General features: G+C 39.8%; 2 protein-coding genes across 3 annotated transcripts in view; both read left to right on the forward strand.

The window, feature by feature from the left end:
- Nucleotides 1-11,941, forward strand: RBM12 (RNA binding motif protein 12). Of its 2 annotated transcripts, none has more exons than XM_086852724.1 (3): nucleotides 1-156; nucleotides 2,846-2,928; nucleotides 7,396-11,941. In XM_086852724.1, the coding sequence occupies exon 3, from the start codon at nucleotides 7,418-7,420 to the stop codon at nucleotides 10,055-10,057; it is 2,640 nt and encodes an 879-aa protein (XP_086708850.1). In that variant the 5' UTR covers nucleotides 1-156; nucleotides 2,846-2,928; nucleotides 7,396-7,417; the 3' UTR covers nucleotides 10,058-11,941. The 2 variants fall into 2 exon arrangements, with proteins under 2 accessions (XP_086708850.1, XP_086708851.1); XM_086852725.1 differs by having other exon boundaries at nucleotides 27-156; nucleotides 2,878-2,928.
- CPNE1 (copine 1) overlaps nucleotides 2,853-23,199 on the forward strand; it is a 72,446-nt gene continuing 52,099 nt past the window's right edge. Inside the window, 1 exon segment of the mRNA XM_086852735.1 lies at nucleotides 2,853-2,928. The gene's annotated coding sequence lies outside the window, so the exon portion shown is untranslated.

Here is a 23,199-nt window from a genome sequence, read left to right on the forward strand (position 1 = left end):
GCCTTCCTCGTGCTGTCCCGCCCCTCCCCCGCCCCCCGGCGGCGCCGCATCGCGGCGGCCATTTTGTGCGGCTGCGGTCGGTGCGTGGGGCTCGGCGCGCCGCGGGCCCGAGCGGGGCGGCTCCGTTCTACCCCTTTTTCCCGTACAGATCTCTCGGTAAGAGCGCGGCGGCGCCCGGGCAGGCCGGGCTGCCTGCCTAGCCTCGCGCTGCGGGCCCGCGGCGCGGCGGGGAGACACTGGGAGGGAGGCCGGGCGGACGCGTCCCCGCGCACAAAGGGCCGGGCCGGGCCGGGCGGCGCCTCCCGCCTGCGGCACCCGGCGTCGAGCGGGGCCGCTCCCGCCTCGCTGTGGCCCGGCGCACTGAGGCCTGCGGCTCGGGCCGGCCCCGGCCGCTCCCCCGTTCCTGGCTCCCGCCCGCGCCCGGCGGCCCGCGGAGCTGCGCGGGCAGGTGAGTCTGTGCGGGCCGAGCGCAGGCGCCGCGGGCCCGTCCGGCGGGGGCGGCCGAGTGACCTTGCGGCGGCGCCGGGGCCCGAGCCGGGGATTTGACGGGTGCAGAGCGGCGCCGGGCGGGCCGGGTGCGGCGGGTAGCTGCGCGGTCCCGTGTTCGGTGCGGGGCTTTGGCGGGTCTGGATCCCGGGAGTGCTCGGGCGGGGCGGGTGCGCCTTGCCTGGTCCCGGGGGACGAAGCGAGGCAAGCACTCTGCACTTTGTGAGGAGGAGCGTCCCCGGTGTCTGCGGCGCTGCCTCTGCTCGTCCGGGGGTACCCTACAAACGCTAGCGAAGTTGGTGTTCAGTAAAGTAACGCTCTCTTAATTCTAGTGCAAATCAGCTCCGCTAAAAATACAGAAAAAACAAAGTAAAACGAAACAGGAACAACCAGACAAACAAAATATCACCCCCTCCCCCAAAATCTGTAAACGAAAAAAATCAACTTAAAGTCACCCTTCCCAGAAACAAAACGAATTAGCGTTGAAATGGGTCCCGAAAATACACAGTGTGAGTTTTCTTTCGAAAAAACCTCATGGCTCTGGTTTTACTCAATCTTAAACTTACGTGTTATTCTTAGTGGTTTGCTTCCCTATCTTGACCTGCTGGGATTAGGCAGGCAAATCGACCGGTTGTTTCCTTGGCGGATTCCTCTGATTTAATCATTTGTTGTGTGTCCAGTGGATGCTGGGTCTTTCTGTACAGCTGCGAGGGTGTTGTGGAGTTTCTCCTGAGAACTCCCGGAGGTGTGGTGCCAGCATTATGTGGGAACACTGTGCTCTAGCCGGTGCTTGTCTAGTTAATGTGCTCTTGTGTATTCTATTGATTGGAAAGGTTATTTTTGCCTACAGAAGGTATGGATTATTTTATTTCAAGTTGAGAGATTTGAGACTTGAAATGCAAAGTAGATGGTGTTTGGTGGAGAAGTTAAACATAGCATAGTGAAGTGTTGCACCTATTCTGAATGCTGCCTGGTTTGTGTTGCCTTAGTCCACTGCAAATCTTCAGCTTGTTTTTAGTGTTGTGAAGAGGAACAAATGCAGCACCGTGGTTGCTATACTGGAAATCCATCTAATTATTTGGGTTTTTCTTCTAAATGGGAAATTCCTTGTGCATGAAAGATTTATCTTCTGCTTGAAGCAGGTGTGGTTTTGCATGAAATGGTTTTTCAGGCGATTACATGTCTTTCTTTCTTTGTAAACTGCTGCTTGACACTGCTGTACTTGAAAGTATGTAGTTGAGTCCTTCTGATACAGGATTGCATGTTTCTCTTAAAGGTCTAATAAACAAAATTATTTATTTTTCTAAATGCATTTGCCATTTTAATATAAGTCTATATAGTGCAGTTGTATCTTTCTCACTTATAAGTCTGCCATTAATGTCCTGGAAGATGTCCAAATAGCTATGTTTGTTTTATTCCCTCTGTTAGGGCGTTTGTGGAGGGTTTGTTAGTACTTCTTGCTTTAAGTTCACTTTGGTAATGATGCTTGTAACTGAAACCAGCTTGTTGGGGTTGTGTGAGGAGGAGGAGGAGGAGGCAGTTGTTACTAGTGAGATTCATTCCTCAATGGCTTTCCAAAGAATCAGTTTTAGTGTGAGGTGATCTGCCAAGTAATGAAAGAGCAAAGGTTTTCCATCCCATCTTTAAATACATGTGTTGCCACTTAAAATGCTTGGCTTTTTTGAATTGTCAGCCTGGGAAGATAATTTCTATACAGGGATGAAAAAAATGGGCATTTGATCAGGATTTGGATAATGAAATGGAAGATTACAAATGAAAGTAGAGTATCTTATGGGAATTCTTGCTGAGTGCACTGTGGAGTTGACTTCCTAGACATGGCTGTGAAATGTCACTTCGTTTCACCAGCTAGTCTGACTTTTGAAGAATTCTTCACCTACAACTCTAGGATTGTTTCCTCAGGCATGGCTTACACTGCGTTGCTTTGTTCGAGTAAGTAGATGCACAGCTGGGGGAAGGAATATCATTATTGATGGAACAAGGGTATGGTAAAATTTAGGGCTTTCAAGTATTTTAACTCTTGTTCTTTGCCTTTGAAAGAGATTTGTTCACCTGTTGGTGATGGGATGATTTGAAAGACTCTTTAAATGCTCTCTGGCTCTTTCTATATTCTTTATGGAAGACATATTTATGTCTTAAAACCATAAAAAAGCTCTACAATGCAATTGCCACTAAGTCGTATAGAGATAATGTATAGAAAATGTGCCCTTATGATTTTTGTATGTTGCAGTGCCTTGTGGTGGTTGCAGGTTTGAAATTCTATGTATACAGTTCTTTGTGGACTGTTACTGCTGTTGTGTTGCCTGCATTGATTTTTGCCTCCATTTATTCTTTATTGCAGTCTAAAAGTTGGTTTTAATTGGTTGCCCACAGGATTGGCTTGGCTTCTGCTACTTGTTAAGAAAAAAACATCTGTCTTTGCAGGTAAGAGCTTTTGAATTGAAGACTTCTTTATGTGCATATTGAGTATATCCTAAGAAACACTTGAAGCTTTTGGAATCTGTGAATTTGTGTCAAAAGACTTGGGTCAAATAATCTGTAGCTTGTCTATTCACCACCGGTGATGGTGGTTTTGGCAGTGTTTTTCTTGTAAACAGAATTTTCTGCCAAACTAATGTTCTGTTGTTTCATCAGCATGTGGTAGTCTGGAACACGCTCCCATTTATTTTGCACTGTTGGAAAATGCAGTTACTTTGCTGCAAGCCACAGGTCTGTGTGCTTGTAGCTGTTGGATTGTAGAAGTGTGTGTAAATTTGTTTTAATTAAGTTTTGCAGCACTTAAAGGGATCAGAGAGTTTCAAATTGGCTCAAAGATGACTATAACAGGTTGATTTTAGCCTTATAAAAGCAAAGCTATAGTTTGCAGTTTTAACTTTTGTGAGATAGTCTCATACTTAAAATTCCTCCTACACTACCACAGTGTTTCTGCAGTTCTTAGTCTTCACCCAAGAATTGCCAAATACGTTTGTGTATGTATCATGTGGATATTGTACTTTAATACTCCCTAGGGGCTAGGCTCAGTCTTCTGAACTTATCTGTTGCAAAATCCATACATCTTAAAAGTCTAGTCTGGTGTACTTATGAATTTATATGTATGACCCAAATTATTCTTATTTTACTAACTAGCACATTTATGAGATAAATAGTGTTGTCATCTTTTACGCTTTTTTTTTCCCCAATGTAATATCAACATTTTTAAAGACATTACTGTCAAGACATGTTAAAATTCATCAAGTGAGTTGAATCAGGTTGATTGTCAGCAGCCTGTAAATCTCCAGCTTTGATTGTGGCTTGCTAATGGGGATGGCTTGTCCATAGTACACCCTAAGGATGTTGTCTTTCCACAGTTATACAAAACACACAAAATTACAAGAAAACCCACTTTTGCCTTGAAGTACCTTTTTGTACCAGGAGAAAAGCAGGCAGCCTGAGAACATGTCTGACAGCCCAACAAAAAGGCTTCAGTGCCTGCCGAGCTGGTGTGTGGCCTGTTTCGTGTCTGAAGTTAATGTTGCCTCTGCATGTGCTGGTCTTTGCAAGTGAACAGTGAAATATATGCGCAGGCTTTGCATTTTCGTTACTTGGAAAATTTGAGCAAATGGGTTATTGTCTCCTGAGCGCATTTGGGAAAAAATGTGGTTTGTGAGTGTTTAGAAATTTAAAGTTTGGCCCTTTCAGTCCTTGAGATTTTTCTGTAAATCACAGAACTGACACTACTACTTTGTCTAAGCATTGAAATACTGAAAAAAATTAAGCAGCTGTGTTGTGTTCCTTTGTCAAAAATATTTCATTAGTCAAGTCCTTAAAATTCATTTTATTCTGACCATGTTACTGTCGACTCTTGTTTAATATTAAGCAAGCATTTGCTTAATACTGTGCATGGAATTAACTACATTGAAGTCATTGCAAATAGTTTTTCTAGTGACTATATGCCTAAGCGGCTCTTTGGATTTTTTTTTTTTGTTAATAGTGATTTAGTGGATCTGAATAGAGTACTTAATAACAAGACTTCAAGTACTCCCTTAGCATTTATTAGAAGTTTTGATTTAATGCAAAACTGAAAGATTTGCATTATCCCAGAAGTTATGTAAATGTTCAAATGCTTGAACTCTTCTTTGACTTCTGTTGATTTGTCTTCTGGGCTAGATTCATGAAATCATTTATAAATGCTGTTATCTAGCAGGTTTCAGTTCTGTAAAAGAATGTAAGGAGTTCCAAACTAGCAGACCTCAATACACACACCTTCCCGAGTTGCTTTTGTTCAACCAATGGCTATATCAGATTGTCATCCCTTTTGCATTAAGGAAATAGCTAGGAGTAGTCTCCCATTTAACACGAGAAACTTCAAATGTCTTTCACTTCTGATACATTAAAATTTCTGAAACTAGTTTCTAGGTATAGTAGGTAGTACAAGAAACCTAAACCTTCTGGCAAGATTTGCTTTTATTAGTATTCCAGTTTGGAAAGCATAGGTGCAAAGCCAGGGATACTTTTATACCACTTGCTTGCCTTAGGATCATCTAATTCAAAAGCAGTCCTGTAGCACAGCATAAACCTTGGGTTTACAATACTCTTTAATATAACTTCTCTAAAGGAGAGAGTTTTCATTTTAACTTTAATTTCAGAGATTGTCATCAATGGTAGGCAAATATAAAATAAGACAAATCATTACAAAACACCACTTTTTAAAACAGTGCAAAAGGTCTTGGATATGTTTTTAGATGTTTTAGATGGCAAAGGTAGTCCTTAGTTGGACTTGGGGGTTTTTTTTCCTCATGGACAAGTAATTTTGTTGTTGGAAAATGATTGGGCAATGAATTTGATTTTCAGATTAAATGTAATTCCACTTCAAGAACGAAAGGCTCCTCTTCTTCTTCTTCAAATACTTCTGTTACCTCACCATGACTGTGAGAAAGTTGCTTTCAAAAAAAATTGTCCCCGAAGTTTAGTATATAGTGTAAGCCTTTCTGTTCTCTTTCCTTGGTGGAATAGTGGTTTTCTTAGTGGTGGGTTTGGGGTTTTTTTGATCATCTTATGTTATGAGCTGCAAGTTCTTTCTAGTCTCTCTTTCAGGTGTAGTAAGGAATCCAATGTTCATGCACAGTGACTAGAGCAACAGAGCTGACTTGGTGTGGATGGGCTTGTTTGCTGTTTCCTTGAAGGGACGAAAGTCCTCCACATTTTTCTGGTGTCAATTAGGTGTGGGGCAATGCCCTATAATACCCCAGGGTGTTGCTTGAGTTCATTAGTGTGTTGAAGGGTTTAGCTCTGGTGTGTTGGTCAACAGAACAAAATACTTAAGGACTCATTTTCGTAATCTGAGGTTCCATCACGCAAACAAAAGTATTGTTGCTTCTTCACCCTACAGAAGAGGTGTTATTCCTGTTTTCATTAAGTACTGAATTCAGCCGTACCTGGTTAAATTGTGGCTTTACCTAGTCATTCAAGACTTGTCTTTTCCAAAGTGTTTGGATGACCTGGATAAGCAAATGGAGCCAACTTACAGATTTGACTGTATGCTGGGATATAGCTGAATTGCTGGGAGATGGTTATTGTTTGTAGTTGGTCACAGTTTTGGTAATGGCCAGGAGTCTTTGATGCTTAGCTTTGTGGTGTTGCACTGGGGGATCTGGTTGGATTTGACCTTTAATTCTTTACCAGCCTAAACCGTTCTGTGATTCTGTGATCTGGTTCATCCTTGATTTCAAATGCTGAGTTAACACTGTTGGTGTGTGACTTATGGGAGCCTTGGAGATCTTCCATGCAGATACTGAACTGGCTTGTACTTGGGAAATCAAGAAGTTTCAGACAAGAAGTGGCTCAGGTGAAGCATGGTGCTATTGCTGATGGTTTAGGATGAGAGACTGGCTTCTGAACTGTTGAATTGTGCTAATATTATTTAATATGATGCTTTCAGCCTTAGCCAAAGGTTTGCATAAGTGATGTGTATCTAGTTCCCTCTTTATCTTCAACTTCTGATATGACCGTAGACTTCTGAGGCCACAAGGTAACTGTTCAGATCTAGCTGTTCAGAATTACCTTAAACATCTACTAATGCCAGCTGTAGAGATAAAATACATTTGCTTATGTCTGAGATGTAAGAGGTCATGCTAGACAGAATATCTACAGCTATTAAAAGGTACCTTGTTTTTGAAAATTGTAAAGGCCATATATCTAGCTAGATATGCATAGATGTTAATTTAATTTAGGTGAGGTCTATATTGTCACAAAATGTTGAGGGGCTAGTTTATAATAGGTCACCTGGACCTCTTGCCTTTGCTAGGAGAAAAACATCAGGTCAATATGATATAGATGCTCCTTGTAAGGATGTCCTGTGAGTCTTTGAGTTGCTAGTTGTCAAGTTTTTGTTCTTAACCAACCCCCCAATGTTTCTAGTTGTCTTCACTTGGCAGGAGGTAAAATCCTTTCCCAGATTAAAGGGAACTGTTTGTTTCCCATAGCTGTGCAGAATTTTTCAGTCACATTGTCAGATACAGTTGATACCATATCAGTGTATAATAAACCACTTTTGTTTTGTGGGGCTAAAAATACTCCTTTTGCTTACATTCCGTTAAATATTGAACTACTGATGTAACAGTTCTGATTTTTGATGTTCCTTTGTTTTTTTTAACTGACATTTGTGGGTCTTAGTATAGCAGCTATTTTGGAATTTCTAGTGCAAAATGTATACTGATTGTGTTGGTAAATGTTAATACTTCAGTCTGTATGAAGTAAACAAACATGAATAAGGAATTTGGAATATAAACACGCTTAATCTTTTCAAGATGTTATTAGGTGTATATAAACAAATATAGTAGATCGTGTCTGTAGGTAATTGCATGGTGTCACAAACAGTAGTCTGACATAGCCGTTGCCTTTTCTCATCTGCAGGTGTGTGTTGTTTCAGCGCAGCATGGCTGTGGTCATCCGCTTGCAAGGTCTCCCGATTGTGGCGGGGACCATGGACATTCGCCACTTCTTCTCTGGATTGACCATTCCTGATGGGGGCGTGCATATTGTAGGGGGTGAACTGGGTGAGGCTTTCATCGTTTTTGCCACTGATGAAGATGCAAGGCTTGGTATGATGCGCACAGGTGGTACAATTAAAGGGTCAAAAGTAACGTTGTTGCTGAGCAGTAAAACTGAGATGCAGAACATGATAGAACTCAGTCGTAGGCGTTTTGAAACTGCCAATCTAGATATGCCACCAGCAAATGCTAGCAGGTCGGGACCACCACCTAGTTCTGGAATGAGTGGAAGGGTTAACTTACCTACTACTGTACCTAACTTTAATAATCCCTCTCCTAGTGTAGTGACTGCTTCTACTACGGTGCATGAAAGCAATAAAAATATATCCACATTTTCTACTGCCAGTATTGGGACTGCACCTCCAAATCTTGGGAGTACCTTTGGTAGTCCAACATTTAGCTCAAGTATTCCTAGCACAGCATCCCCCATGAACACAGTACCTCCTCCACCAATCCCTCCTATCCCAGCTATGCCATCTTTGCCACCAATGCCTTCTATTCCCCCTATACCTGTTCCACCTCCTGTACCCACACTGCCTCCTGTTCCTCCAGTTCCTCCAATACCCCCTGTGCCCCCTGTACCCCCAATGACGCCTCTGCCTCCCATATCAGGAATGCCTCCTATGAATCCTCCACCTGTAGCACCCTTACCCACTGGAATGAATGGGTCTGGAGCAGCAGTGAATATGAACAGCGGCTTGAATCCCTTGTTTATTGGTCCCATGAATCCTGTAAATCCTATCCAGATGAATTCTCAAGGTAGTGTCAAGCCAATTCCAATCAATCCAGATGATTTGTATGTCAGCGTTCATGGAATGCCCTTTACTGCAACAGAATCTGATGTGAAAGACTTTTTCCTTGGGCTCCGTGTGGATGCAGTCCATATGCTGAAGGATCATGTAGGTCGAAATAATGGAAATGGACTAGTTAAGTTTTTTTCTCCTCAAGATACGTTTGAAGCACTGAAGCGAAACAGAATGCTGATGATTCAGCGCTATGTTGAAGTTAGTCCTGCAACAGAGAGACAGTGGGTAGCTGCTGGAGGCCACATAACTTTCAAACAAACCATGGGTTCCTCTGTGCAGGCACATCCTCCTCCCCAGGCTCATCCTAGGTCCAAATCTCCCACTGGACAGAAAAGGTCACGGTCGAGATCTCCCCATGAGCATGGTTTCTGTGTTTATTTGAAAGGTCTTCCCTTTGAATCGGAGAACAAACATGTGATAGATTTTTTTAAAAAGCTGGACATAGTTGAGGATAGCATTTATATAGCTTATGGACCTAATGGAAAAGCAATTGGAGAAGGGTTTGTTGAGTTTAGGAATGAAGCTGATTATAAAGCAGCTTTATGTCATCATAAGCAGTACATAGGGAATCGCTTCATTCAGGTACATCCAATTACTAAAAAGGCAATGTTAGAAAAGATAGATATTATTCGTAAAAGATTGCAGAACTTCAGCTATGACCAGAGAGAAATCCTGATGAATGCTGAGGGAGAATCAGGCTTGCCAAAATTGTGTGCACATATATCTAATATTCCATACAATATAACAAAAATTGAAATACTTCAGTTTCTAGAGGGACTGGCAGTAGAAGAAAACTCTGTACAAATTCTTGTTGATAATAATGGGCAAGGTTTAGGACAAGCACTGGTTCAGTTTAAAGCTGAAGATGATGCTCGTAAGGCAGAGCGCTTGCACCGTAAAAAACTGAATGGAAGAGATGTTAATTTGCGTTTGATAACTGTAGAAGAAATGAGAGACATTGAGAGAAACCCACCATCTCAAGGGAAAAAGATCCTGAAAATACCAATCCAGGGAAATGCGGCTGTGCCAGGAGCACAGGGTTCTGGTGGGGATGAGCATGCCTTCTTGGGGGGAAATGCTAAAGAAGCAAATAATGGTCCTCCGTTCAATTTCCCTGGTAACTTTAGCGGGTCTGGCACATTTGGTCCCCCTTTACCACCACCTGGAATAGGTGGTTTTCCTGATTCTAGACCAGGAATACCCTCAGTTGCAGCTAGTGGTTTACCTGGTGCAAGTATTGAGGTACCAGGTTTTGCAGGTAGTCCTGCTAATTTGAGTGGACCAGCAGGTTTTGCAGGAGGTCCCCAGACATTTGGTAATGGTCCTGGCAATTTAAGTGGGCCCCCTGCCTTTGGTGCTGGTCCTCCAGCAATTGCTAGCGGTCTTGGGCATTTAAGTGGACCTCCAGGGTTTGGACCGGGACCAGGAAACATACATATTGGTGGACCCCCAGGTTTTGGAACAGGGTCTGGGAAGCCAGGGCCAACTGTCATTAAAGTGCAGAATATGCCCTTTACTGTTTCGGTGGATGAAATTTTGGATTTCTTTTATGGTTACCAAGTGATCCCTGGTTCAGTGTGCTTAAAATACAATGAAAAAGGCATGCCCACTGGAGAAGCGATGGTTGCATTTGAGTCTCGTGATGAAGCTATGGCAGCTGTTGTTGATTTAAATGACAGGCCTATAGGTTCCAGAAAAGTAAAACTTGTATTAGGGTAGCTGTTCATCGAGTAGTTGTAGAATAGATATTCATAGTGCTGTGACAAATGCATCTCGATTGGTTTTTATAGTATTTCCAGGATAGAACCTGTGGATTGTTTAAATTGTAAAACAGATTGGTTTTGATAAGACAGAGCACTGGGTTAGCCATTACATGAGAAACACTGCAAGGAGAGAGGTGCAGTGGATTATCCTCATACAAATGTGTGGAGAAGCTGGACAGATTCTTATTTGTCATAAAAGTTTGGTAAACTCTTCTGGACACAGTGCTTATTGAGAAACTGAGATTGGTTTGACATAGTTTTGGATAAGGGAAATAGATGAAGTCAGTGAAGCTCTTCAGTGGTGTTGTTGTAAGCCATTGTAAAATAGATAGCTATTTTTAGATTTGGTTAAAAGCTGGCTGAATTCGCTTTGTTCACAGGTCAAAGCTTTGTTTAAAGTCCTGATTTTATTCTGCAACTGAATGAATTCTCAGTGTACACAGATCAATTGTTTTGTGTATGTATCTTTATTTTTTCCAAAATTCTCACTGTATGAACAGTTGAATTATGCCCTTTGCTGATGTGTCTACCAAACTAATTCCTATGAGTATGAACAGAATCGTTCTGTAAAATTCAAGCTGTTCTTTGTGGTATAACCTTTAGTTATTTATATATTGCAATTATAACTGTGCAGAATAAGACTTTTGCCACAAGTATAGCTAACCTCAAACATACGAGTTTTATAGTACATTTAAAAATTTTCAGTTGAAAATAAATATTATTGTTTAAGTAGCTTGATTTGTTAGGATTACACAAATCAGTTGGGAAAGGATCTTTGACACTAGTTGGATATTGGTGTTTCTCAAATGTCTCTTGAACTTCTTACATAGAGTCTCTGCTAAGAGAACCAAAGTGGTGATTATTAGTAGAAGATTGGAGTACAGATAAAGTTTTTAATTAGGTTATAATGAAAGAAGTTGTACCTTCAGCAACTCTGTTGTGAATTAATGCTATGGGTGAATTCAGAGATAAAATTTATTTTTCTCCAAAACTTGAAAATACTGAGCTTACTATATATTTTTGCAATAAAGTTGTGCTGTTGTATTCAAAATCTGTAAAGAGTTGCCATTTTCTTTGTTGAGCAGTGAAACCTTCCATGGAAAAACAGAGAAATGGAAAGGAAGTAATTACACAAGTGAAAAGTAGAATTTTTTTGGTTCGTCCTTGCTTGGCTTATGATAAATTTAAGACTTGGGCATTGCCTGAAAACAATCCTGCTATTCCCTGCAAATCATTGTACTTAAACATAGTAAATTTCAACCTGTTTTTGGTTGTTTTTTTTTTTGATGAAGAACAGTGCCTTTTGGTGTTGCATACCATGGAACACTGAAGTGTATGGGCAGGCAAAATTGAGAGGTGCAAGTGGCAACAGTTTTATTCATGTGGTGTGTAGGAAAGATTTGCAAACCTGTGCAGCGCTGCGTCCCGAGAGGATTTCACAGTACAGGAATCCGTGGAAGGATTGTATAAAGGTGTACTTCAATAAAGAGGCGGTTGCATTACACAGATGCTTCTGTAATTCATTAGCATAATTTTGTTTTGACAGATTACTAGGTGGTCCCAACTTTGGAAAAGTCATGTGATTTGTATATACTGTTTAAAATTAAGCCTCCTGTTAATAAAACTGTCTGTCTCTGAAGCTTCATGTTATGCATTTCAACAGTCTTTGGGAGTAATGTTTCAACAGCAGATCTTTGTTTCTTTCTTTTTTTTCCTGACAGTCTGAAAGTATTCTTCCTGATGACAGAAAGATGTGTGATTAGGAGTCAAGTCAGTTTATTTTAAAATTTTGCTCTTTGTTTTTTAAGCAACTTTTATTAAAGTTTCATACTATATTGGAGTTTTTTGGGTGCTTGTTTCTTCATGTTTCACATTAGAATAAAATTACTAAAAAGGAAAACGGCTTCATTGTTCACAGAATTGATTTAAGATACTAGTGTGTGTTGACTCACCAAAACTGGTGATAACTGCTTTTTCAAGTTCAAATGGATCACAACAATGCTTGCCTTGTTGTGAAATATAATTAAACTACAGGTGTCTGGAATTAGATACAAGTTCTGTGTTACTGTCTTTTGATTTCACATTGTGATCCTCTTGATAATGGATCCAAGGCTTCTAGTGTTTGGGTTAGTCACAGCATGTGCTGTGAAACATGCTTCTGTGCCTGTTCCTTTGGACTTGCTAAAAGTGCAGGTTTGTTTTGGAAAGCTTTTTTCTGATTCTTGATTTTTCTGTATGGTCGAAAGATGTTTCAATGCTTACCTGAAAAAAAGTGCAAACCAGAAAGCCATGGGTGGTTGGGAATGTTGACTTGGATGGAATGTTTAAATGGAGAATTTGGGTTGGGGCAGGGGCTCTTCATTTTGCCAAGTAGTTGGTCTTCTTATCTTTTAGCATAAATTGGTTAAATATCCCCTCTTCCTTAAGAGAGGGCTCTTGGAAAAAAAAATAGGAAGTCATAGCATACTTAGTTTTCTGTATGTATGAGAAACAGTACATCAACTCAAGTGGTTACAGTTGATCCTTCAAAACATACAGAGAAAAGTTCATTATCAAGTGTCAATGCAAACTGTTTAATGTAACAATGCTGTTTCATGTTAGAAGCTATAAACTGCATGTTATGCTAAATTATGAGCAATACCCTTAGACTACATGTCTAGAGTTCATAAAATTGCTTACTTAGCACTTGTCTATATTCATGAACAGCCTTAAAAATAAGGGGTAGGACCTCTGAGGTCCCATCTCCAATGTGGAAGGTAGGAAACTGCCATTGGATACACCCAAAGCTGATTGCTAGCAAGAGGTAGTGTAGCAATAGACAGAATCAGCTGATGGATGCTGCTCAAATCCACAGTTATTTTGACCTTGATGCCTTGAGTGTCAGGAAGTTACATCCTTCTTAGCCTCATTGGAACAATACAGTCAGTGACACTGATTTCCCAATTTCTCCAAATAATGAAGATAATTGTGTTTATATAACTAAGTTGGTGTTGTTAGCAGTTCCTTATTTGTGTCTAAGTACTGAAAAAAAAGTGGTAAAGTGTTACATTCACAACATGATTTATTTAATGTATGGGGCTTATTCCCATTCTAAATAGAAATGAATGCAATTAGTCAGTGGTAAAATTGTGACTTACATGAAAGAACTTCAGTAGTTGGATGAAAGTGTGACTTAGTATTACCAAATTCAAGCAGTTACCCATAAATATCACAGATTTTGTTTGCGTTCTGTAATATCAGCATTAAAACTAGTTCTTTACCAGTTAATTGTTGCTATGGTCTAAATGTATATTTATGAAAGGTTTGAGGTTTTGTAGGTTTAAAGAAACGTGAAGGATGCTTTATTTTAAATAGCATTCCTTTCATAGTATGTAGTGTTTTCCTTGAGTGTCAATGCTCTGAATTTGTGTTGAGTGGAGAGAAAAATTGATGCAAAAATGAAGACTGCAGTTGTGTACCAGATTACATTGAAGGTCTTCCTTTTAAAAAAGATATGTGCTGCTCAGTTCCACATTGCTCATTCTGTCCTTAAAATCATTGCCTATACTCTATGAAATCAGCAGCTTGTTTTGCTTAGAGTATTTTGGAGTGCTGAAGACTGTAGACTCTTTTACAGAGTATGTTTCCAGTTTCTAGGCACACCAGTGGTGCATTAAATGTAAATGCTTGTGGTTTCTTTATTTTGTTTCTCCTCAGTCCTCTGCTGTGGTGGTTCCAAAGTTGCTGCTTCCTGTAACAAGTGTTGTTAACCCTTGGCGGGTTGTTCAGCAGCACTGAACTGTATTGGCCTTCTGATCTGCAGAACTGAAACTACTATATATTATGGATGGTTTAAGACCTTTGGTTGGCCAGTGGACCACTGTTTGAGAGCAGCTGGTTTGGGTTAATTATTCAGATACATGGATTAGACCCTGGAACAAAGGATTGCAGTTCCTGTTCAGTATAGACTCTAGTGCAAGAAAACAGCTAGTTGCTATATTTGGTAATTGTTTGGAAAGAAGCAGTTTTGAAACTGGACATAATTATTAGGAAACATTTAGTTGGAGTTGAGGGAAATACACAAATTAGTTTCATGTCAGTTTGCTGCTTTAGGTGTGCATGTCTCTGAAAAGAAAATGAGATGCTAAATTCTGTTTCTGTAAGGTTTTTCATAAATTCTGCTTTGACCTGGAGGCAGAGTCACCAAACACATTTGGTTGTGTTTGCTCTTTTCCAGGTTTGCCGATGCTCCTTGCTGCTCCTTGTGGCTGTATGCTTTTTTTCACGGCTTTGGGAAAACTGACCTGGAGTTTGTGTACACAGGGAGAGAAAGGGAAGCTGTTTAATGCTTCTGCAGGAAGAGTTAACCTCAAAGTGTTCTCTTCCTATCTGTTTTTGGCAGTGAGAATGTGATTGCAGTTCAAAGATTTGTTTTTTCCACAGTCTGGATTTTCCATGGAATGAAAACCTGTTGGTTGGTAGTATACACATTGATTTGTGGCTGTGTACTGAAATCAACCTCTTTCCTTATTTCATGATCAGGTAGGTCTAACTGTGCCTAGTTTTCTATACAGATGACGTTGTTAGTAATTTTCTTGGAGCTTTGTTGCTATGGGGAATGTTTGGTTGTTTGTACAGGGAGTGTTTCCCACCTCCCTGACCTGGATGCTTTTTACTCCTGGCTATAAACACCAAATGGAAAAAAAGCAGCCCTAAAAGTGTTCATTTTTGGTAGCTCCAGCCTGAACATGAGTGTCATGATTTGGCTGTGACTCCTTTGGCTTGCTGGTATTCACTTCTGTGCAGATTACTTTGTTAGCATTCTGGGTTGTTTTGTGTATTCACAGCATGGCAGCTTCAGAAAGAATTAGCCAGATGAGTTGAACTCCTACCTGAACTACTTCCTTTACTGCTTCTGCAGAGGCGAAGCTTACTCCTTTGCGGCTATCTTTTTTGTGTGTTCTTGTGTCTACAGCCTGAAATTCAAATGGTCTTACTAGTTGCTTCCCAAATACATTTAGGTAAGCTTTCAGAAACAGGGAATGTGTTTTCTTTTAGCATGAGTCTGACTTATACAGTTTGTAACTCTGTATTTGCTATTCTTATGCCAGCTTCACCATTTTTCTCAACTTTTGGGTTGTTTCACTGTGAATCACCAGTGAATTAGACCTGGTTAATCATAGGTCATAGCCAGGAAGAACTTCGGGGTCTAGTCTGGGGATTGCCCTTACAGTGCACAGTACACGGGAGTGTAATTTAATTTCCCTGTGAAGTTTAAAACCAAAAGGTAAGGACTTGTAAGGCTTGCACAGGGTAAGTAGGAATTAATCTTGCCTAAAACTGTGGCATAACCTGGCCTTTTGGACTGGTCACTACTTTAGGAAGGCTGGTGACTCTTCATGTTGTAGTTACGGTATTGTTAAACAATGAATCAGTTGGATTGTATGGCTCTGATTTCTGATCATCTGAAGGAAGGTGGAACTTTCAGCTTGCAGTTTCAGAGTTTGGAACAAATAGTTCAATGTCAACTATTTTTCATTGAATGTGAATATGTGGAGGTAGCACTTCTCTGTGTGAAGTAGAAAGCTTAGAAATGCTTTCTAGTCACTTGGGGAGTAAAACAGTGATACAGTCAGAACCTAAACTAGTTCAAGAGTTCCTTTTAGATAATTTTGGTTGAGTGCCTTTTATGATGAAATTCATAGGATCTCTGTAAAATTTAAAACCTCTGTAGCACTCATTTGTTTAGTGACCTTGCTGTGGTGGCATTTGCCAGAATGTGCTTCTCAATGAGCTTTTTATGAAACTTCTTTGTTTTCAGCAGTATAACCAAAGTGTTGCTACTTGTTTTGATGGGAAGGATGGATATGGATTGTGGAAAGCCTTTGCTTGTTTGAACAGGAAGCTCAGCTCTAAAGTGAAAATGATGTTGTCAATATTTTTTCATTATTGGGCAAATGTTTCTAATACAAGGGCAGAATTTATAAACCATGTGTGTTTCAGCAACACTAGTGCAACCAGCTATAAAAATGAGGAGGCTAATTAAAGTAACATTAGACACTGGCAGTTCACTGACTGAATGTACGGGAAACCCTGTCACTTAAGGAGGGGAGGCAGAGTTATTAAATAGCACAAATTCATCTGCTTAGGGTTCCCCCATTCCAGCATTACTGCAGAGCCAGTTTTCTGTGTTGCAGGTCCAGTCTTACATAAATACATAAGAGTGTTTTTAATAGCACTTAGAGATCTGTTCAAATACAGACTTGAGTGCTTTCGGGAGGTAATGTGTGCAGAGTGGTGGTGGTATGGCTAATTTGTCTCCCAGTAACTGGTATGCCAGTGGCAGAATGTTTTCATCCTCACTTTAGGGGAACTTCAACTTTATCATCAGAGATGGGGCATTAGGGGAGAAATTGAAAGGTTGAGGTCAAGCTGTCATGCTTTAGCTACAGTGAAAACAACCAACTGCTGCCCTAATCTAATGAAGAATTTACATGGGTTCAAAAATTTCAGCACTGAGTTTGTGTGAAAAAGAGCACGACAAACCAGTGACTAAATACTTAAATTCTTAAACTGATCTGAAATTTAAATTCAGCTCTTATGATAGAATGTATGAGATAGGTAATTGATCTAAAAGAATTGCTGTTATTAAAACTGAGCTCTGCAGAGTCTTATGTTTTCTTACATTGTAAATCAGAATAGTTTTTGATGGTAAGTCTTTTTAAAGTGTTATAAAGACAACTGTAGTTGTTATCACTTTGGTCAGTGTGTGTATTTTAACTGGATGCATCTCTTAAAAAACCCTTTCAAGTATATGTGGAAAATTGCATGCACAGCACCATGACCTAATGCACAAATGTCCTGAATTTTTTGAAGGCATTTTTTTTTGTCATGTGGACGTTTAGACCTCCCTTTGGGTAACTGACAGTGTAGTTTTGTTAAGACAGTAACCCAAATGGCATTTCTTCCTTGCAGCATATGCAGTATATTATGCTGCTTCTTTGAATGAAGTATTTGGCTACTTTAATGTCTCCAGGAACAGAAGACTGTAGTCTTTTCTTTCTGCATGATAGCTTGTGTTACTTTTTGTATTAAATTTTGTCATTAGTTAGGTCTAAAAACGGCTTCAAGCAGAAACAACAGTAAGTTTTCTGAAACCTAAAATACTTAGTTTTAAACTAAATATTAAGTGAATGTACAATGAATCCTAACTAATCTGCAGATTATGTATTTCTATGAAATACAAGCTATTTCACTGCAGTGACTGGAATGAATATAACCATAGGATCACTTAATTTTGTTTTTATGAAAGGTGAGAGGAATCCCTGTAATTGTGTTCTGTGCTGGCCATGGTATGGCAATGTAGTATAACCTTTTTCTCTGTCTTGTTAGGTTTGAAGAAGTAGTTTAGGTAGGAAGAACCTGGTTTTTTAAATTTTTTTTTAGGCAGCTCACAGAGATTCTTTCAATCTTTTTGTGCTTTCCAAATCCCCCTGCTACTTCATTAGGTTCACATAAAAGCTCTGAATCTGTGATGGACAAATGACTGGTGCCGAATCAGTCTGTTGTTTGTCCTGACTGCTGTCTGGTTAAAACAGGTAATGCTCTGCAGTTTGTAACCCAAGTTTGCAGGTTTCACCTAATGGTGGTAACTCCAAGCCTCTCTGCTTAAAGTTAATGTAATTTATTTCATTCTTTTGTAGCTGTTAAATTTACTCCAGGTTTTTCTTCAGAGATTTTTGCTTGGAGAGTTTTGTCTGTCTGAGTTCAGTCATATTTCATAAAAGTTTGTTGAAACTGTTAATTTCACTTTGAGAGAAGAAAGATGGTCCCTGATGGGAGTTGTAGGGTTTTTCAGGTGCTTGGCTTGCAGAGATGTGTTTTCTCAAGGGTGTGGAACACCTTTGTAGCAAATTCAAACCTAATGACAGCAGACTTCTTCAGGGTATAGATTGGAAACTATTACAGTGTGTGTACTGTGGATAGCAGGCATGGAAGAGCACTTGAGGAAATAGCTGTCAGCCTGTATTTGTGTAATCTCCCTTAATGCAGGAAGATTGTGTGATCATTTTGGCCCACTTGTCTCTGACACAAACAGAGTGGCTTGAACCCCCTGTTGTAATGGGTTTGTGCTTTTGTGAAGGTGCACTGGCAAGAGACGTTGGATCTGCAACAGAACAGAAATGGAACATGAGGTCTGTTTGGTGTTTGTGGCTATTAAATTGTTCTGTTGTTAGGCTGGATTGGTGAGAGAACAAAACTTTTAAAATCTTTTAAATCTTTAAGAACTTTTAAAATCTCTTCCCATATCTTCCCTTTATTCTACCTTCTTAATGTCAGGCTTTTGTGGTGTTTGGGTTTTTTAGGGTTTTTTTTGTTTTGAAGTGTCATTATTTTGCAACAGATTAGGATGAAGAAGTTAAGATGTTTATACTATAGGTGGTAATAATTAGTGACAGAAAAGTAGTATCAGTGTGAATCTGTCTTAAAAGGAAGCATACACTAAAAAGCAGAACTAAAAGAGTGTTGAGAATTAGGCTGAACTTGCAATGAATAAATCAAAGAAGTCAGTTTCCTGGGAGTACTCCAGAATTAATACTAAGGTTTGTGATTTCTTCCGGATGAGCTACATTCAATATTAAAGTCCATAAAGAAGAAAGCCTGACTTCCATAGTGTGAAGGGGTAATGTGGTTCTTAAAGTGTGAGAAATTGAAAGGTTTCTGCACTTCTGCTTTATGTCCCTACTAATTTTTTAGCCAAGAGTTGTCATTGTGCCGTAATAACTGCAGGATGACAGAGAACAGTGCCAAGAATTCCTCTGTAGTATTTCAGTCTTTTTTGGTGATGATTCAGCAAGTGCAATAAAAAAAAAAAAAGATACGACAAGCTTTTCGTTGATTAAGTGGCTGTTGGTACAGTGTAGCCACCAAAATTCTTCATGCAAATTTGATACAATAGGAAAGATCAGTAAAATACATTGCTGGCATATTTATATTTAAAGTCTTAATTTGAACTCATGCCGTTCACACAGTACAGACTAGTCTAGATAGATGGACTTTGCTGAGTTTCTGTCTTGAAGTCACCATGTCTAGTTTTTGAGGAATAGGTAAAATTATATCTATGTAGTATAACTACAGGGTAGTAGTACTATAATTTAGATTTCCAGAGTTTGGGAAGGGTAGAGATTGTGAAGGGGAAAGCAGAATGAATGCTGAGGAATCACTTTAAAAATCACAGGTGCATGTAAGTAAGAAGTGGTGTGTGGAGGTACTTGGTGGTGTAACTGCAGTGTAGTTGAAGAACCAAAGAAAAGGAATATGGTGTAGTCTTAGATCTCAGCTTAAGGAGTTTGGATGTAAAAACAGAAGATTGAGTGATAGACAGCTGGATTTACCTGGGGAATGGGACAGAATGTATAGGCCTGAAGTAGAAATAACTGGAGTTTAAGGGAAAGAATAAGACCTTACTGGAGAAAGTCAAATATGATTTGCAATGTAAAATACATTTGGGATTGTTACAAAGGTCTGTGTGGTTGAGGTGTTAAGTCTCTTAGTTTTTCAATTCAGTTGTTCTTCAGGTTTCAATAATAAATTCTTGAGAATCACGGTGAGGGGAAAGAAAAAGCAGCTAAATAAATATGAAAGGAATGGGGAAAAAAAATCTTACTTGGTGGGAGGAGCCAGTGAACACTTCTAGTATTGCGGTGACTATTGTAGTTTAAGTCCAGTGACAGACTCCAAAGCCCTAGCCTGTGTTAAATTAGTTTTTCAAGGAAATGGGTTTTGATATTGTACTATTAAATACTATGAAGAACTTTGAAATATGTCTTTGCATGAAGAGTTTTTGTAATAGGTTTTGCTTAAGTCCAGGTGTTAATTTGAAATTTTTTATAATTTAACATGTCCCAGACTAGTATTTGAAATAGTTTCAGTTTTAACCTATCAGTTTCTTATTTCTCAGAAAAGTGGAGAATATATCTATAGTGAAGGCAGGCATGAGTGTTTCTTTCAGTTTATTGGTCATGAATAAGGGGTATATTGGTCCTGTACATGTTAACAGTGAACACTGTGCAGGTGCAAAGATGTATTTGTAGAAGGTGCTTCATCCCCAGAGCTGGGACTTGACTCTTGGGTGGGGGGAACTGCAGTAAAGAGGGTGAACTGATTGAAGTTCTTGTTTCCATTTTTTACTGGACATTACTATGCCATTTGTGATTGGGCTTTGTTTCAGCTTGCTTTGATTTTTTTTTTTTCTTTCTTGGTTTATTTTTTTGTTGTTTTTGTTTTTTTTTTTTTTTCTTGGTTTGGTTTTATTTTTTGCTTTATTGTTCTAAGCTTGTTATTTTTGTTGTTATAAATGGGAGCTTTGCCTCCTCAGTTTCCAGGGGCTTTTTGAGGTTGGGTTGTCAGAGCTTGTACCCATTGGCTGACTTGGACACACCTTCCCCCCCCCCCCCCCTTTTTTTTTTGTGGTGATACTGAAACTTCTGGGTTCATGTGGAAACAACTCGGTGAATTAGAGCCAGGTTGTACCTTCCTGCATGTTCAACAGGCCCATAGGTGTGCAGTAGTTAATAAAGCGTTTGATGAGATCTGCAGTCCAGTTCTGAGCGTAGGGGCTGGGCTGGGGGTCTTACCCTTGGTCTTGGCTCAGAGTTTCAGCATCAGCACAGCCTCCACTTCACCCTGGAGGAAACGTCTGTCCTTCCCTGGGAGTTCTTATCCCTGGAATTAAGGCTGTCTGATGAACCATGGGCACCCTTTACCAGGACTGAATCAAGTTGACAGTGGTTTGTTTAGAAAACTGTTCTTCATAGTATTCACCATTTTCTTTCCTTCATAACAGTTAGGAGATGCCTTTTGTTTCAGGTTATATGTCAAATTTAATTAATTAACCCCTTGTGTGTATGGTGACAGCTTGGGACACAGCGTGGAAAGTACTGATTTATTCCCTGCCTGTAGCAATAGTGGTCTTAACGCACTTGCATCCCCACTGCAAACTGCCAGAAATAATGAAATGAAAAAATTGCAGCCATTGTTTTCTGCAGAGCATTTAGGGCTGTGGGATGAGGCTCTGTGGCCCATGGAAGAGCTGGAGTGATGGAAAAGGCCTTTATTTACTAATAATTTTTGGACTGTGGTCCTTCTCATTAGATTCCCATAATCTCAGTTTAAACTAAAGATGCAATTTAGTCCATCTGGTGTTAAAACCGAGCTATACGATTTATTTTAGAGCTTTATGGTGTTCAGGAAAGAAGGATCAAATTATAACTTTGATTTTGATAACACATTAGGGAAGTGATCCTGACCCTCAGTACCAGGATCAGCTTTGTAATACCAAAACCCAAAATGTAATAGTCTGCCCTCTCAAAATTGTACTAATAATAAGAGAAAGCATTACTTCTGCTGGTCTGCATATTTTGGGATCACAGCAGAAAAAGAGAGAAGGAGCTTTGAAGAAATTTGGGTGATAACTGGAAGATGCGGGATTAAACTAAGCAAGAGACAAGGGGAAGGGGTCAGGTTTTTGATAAGTGCAAGATTAATTAACAGAGATGCTGTGCTACATGGGTTAATTTCTTGAGTTGTTGGATAGCAAAAGGCCTAGATGACGAAAATTGCAGTAGGGGCATTCTGCTGGCATGATTGCTGACATTTGTGCTGGGTTTGTAAGAATGTAACAGGAGTTATGGCCAGTCCAGCACAGAGTAAATTCTTTGGAAATCAGTTGTCCTGTAGCATATGCATTAAAGTCTCAAGTTTGAGTTAAACAAGGTGTTAAATTAATGTGTAAAATTTGGTGTACGCTGAAATAGAGCTGGTTGGGTATTTTGTACAGTATTTAATAATATTATTGGTGTAACAGGTGTTCTTGGGCTGAATCCTTGCTTATACTTCATTTTATGCGGAGTGGCAGAAGCAGGCTGACTCACAAGGCTATATTCAGTAATAGTGCTACCATTTTCTCTCAAGAAGATACCACCTCCTGGCGCTGCTAAAAATACTGCTGATGGTGTTTGATGCCATGAAGTTATTAGATTTTTCTTGTCCTCTGGGTGACTGGGTTCTGTGAGCTGCCACACAGGGGTGATCACAATGCCCCTTGTCCAGTGGTTGCTGTCTTCACCTCATCCTTCCAGCCTGAAGAGGAACCTCCGGCGTTCAGGTTTACTGAGGGTTGGAAGCGTATAAAACAAACTGTGTCATTCAGTAATTCTCACCTTAGAGTATCGAGTTTGATCCAGTACAGATCCTTAGTTGACTTAGTGGTGGCACTCATACAGGAGGGATAAGTAAAGAGAAGTTTATTTATGCTTCAGGCAACCATGTGTGGCATTTTGGGGACATGCAAGACCCTCCAAAGCTGTGAACTGGGACAGTTAAAGCTTTGAATCACTCTTGGTTGGAGTTTTCTTCAGCCATAAGTGTATAGTGCCTTCTTCTTTCAATTGACTTGCTTTAAGCTTTGGTTAAGCTCAGTTACTAGAGGAATAATAAATTTAATATTACAGACTTGTCAGTGTGTTGATTTTCTTTATGTTGGAATGTATTCTTTTCTGTGTGGGAGGAAGTTGCTTTTTCTGCAGAAATGTGAAAAAGGTTGGAAGTTCTGAAGTGCTTATATGAAACCCCAGAAAGAATCAGGTAGTTGATTATTCTTCTGAGAGTGTAGCATTGATGTCCTATGTGATTTTCCTAGAAAACAGCTTTTTATTTTTCATCTTGGTTTGATTATTTAGGACCAACTTTTTACTGCTGTGCTTCATTTCAGTGTAGAAGAGCTCTATTGAAAAGTTGAGATGTATCTTTTCATATGTATTGTATAGCTGTTGGAGTTTATGATCATCTACAGGGAAAAGCTGATATGCATAGTAAAAATTTATGATCATCTACAGGGAAAAGGTGATATGCATAGTAAAAATGATTATGACCTTTAAACTGGGCCTTAGTTTGGTTTTCTGAGCACTTCTTAAAGTGGACTTAGTATGGAGCCATTCTGTGTTCTACTTGAACAAGTGGGAATGACATCTGGACTCTTCTCTGGAGTATGTGCTTGGGATCTTGCAGATTTTCATGGATAGTGTTTTGTTCTACTGTTGGTAGGGATAACATGGGTGA

The sequence above is a fragment of the Cyanistes caeruleus genome, chromosome 16 (genome assembly GCF_971803275.1).
Source record: "Cyanistes caeruleus chromosome 16, bCyaCae1.hap1.1, whole genome shotgun sequence".
Lineage (NCBI taxonomy): Eukaryota > Metazoa > Chordata > Aves > Passeriformes > Paridae > Cyanistes > Cyanistes caeruleus.

What these genes read in the sequence shown, in the direction of transcription:
- RBM12 (XM_086852724.1), top strand. Translation starts at nt 7,418, where the DNA reads ATGGCTGTGGTCATCCGCTTGCAAGGTCTCCCGATTGTGGCGGGGACC.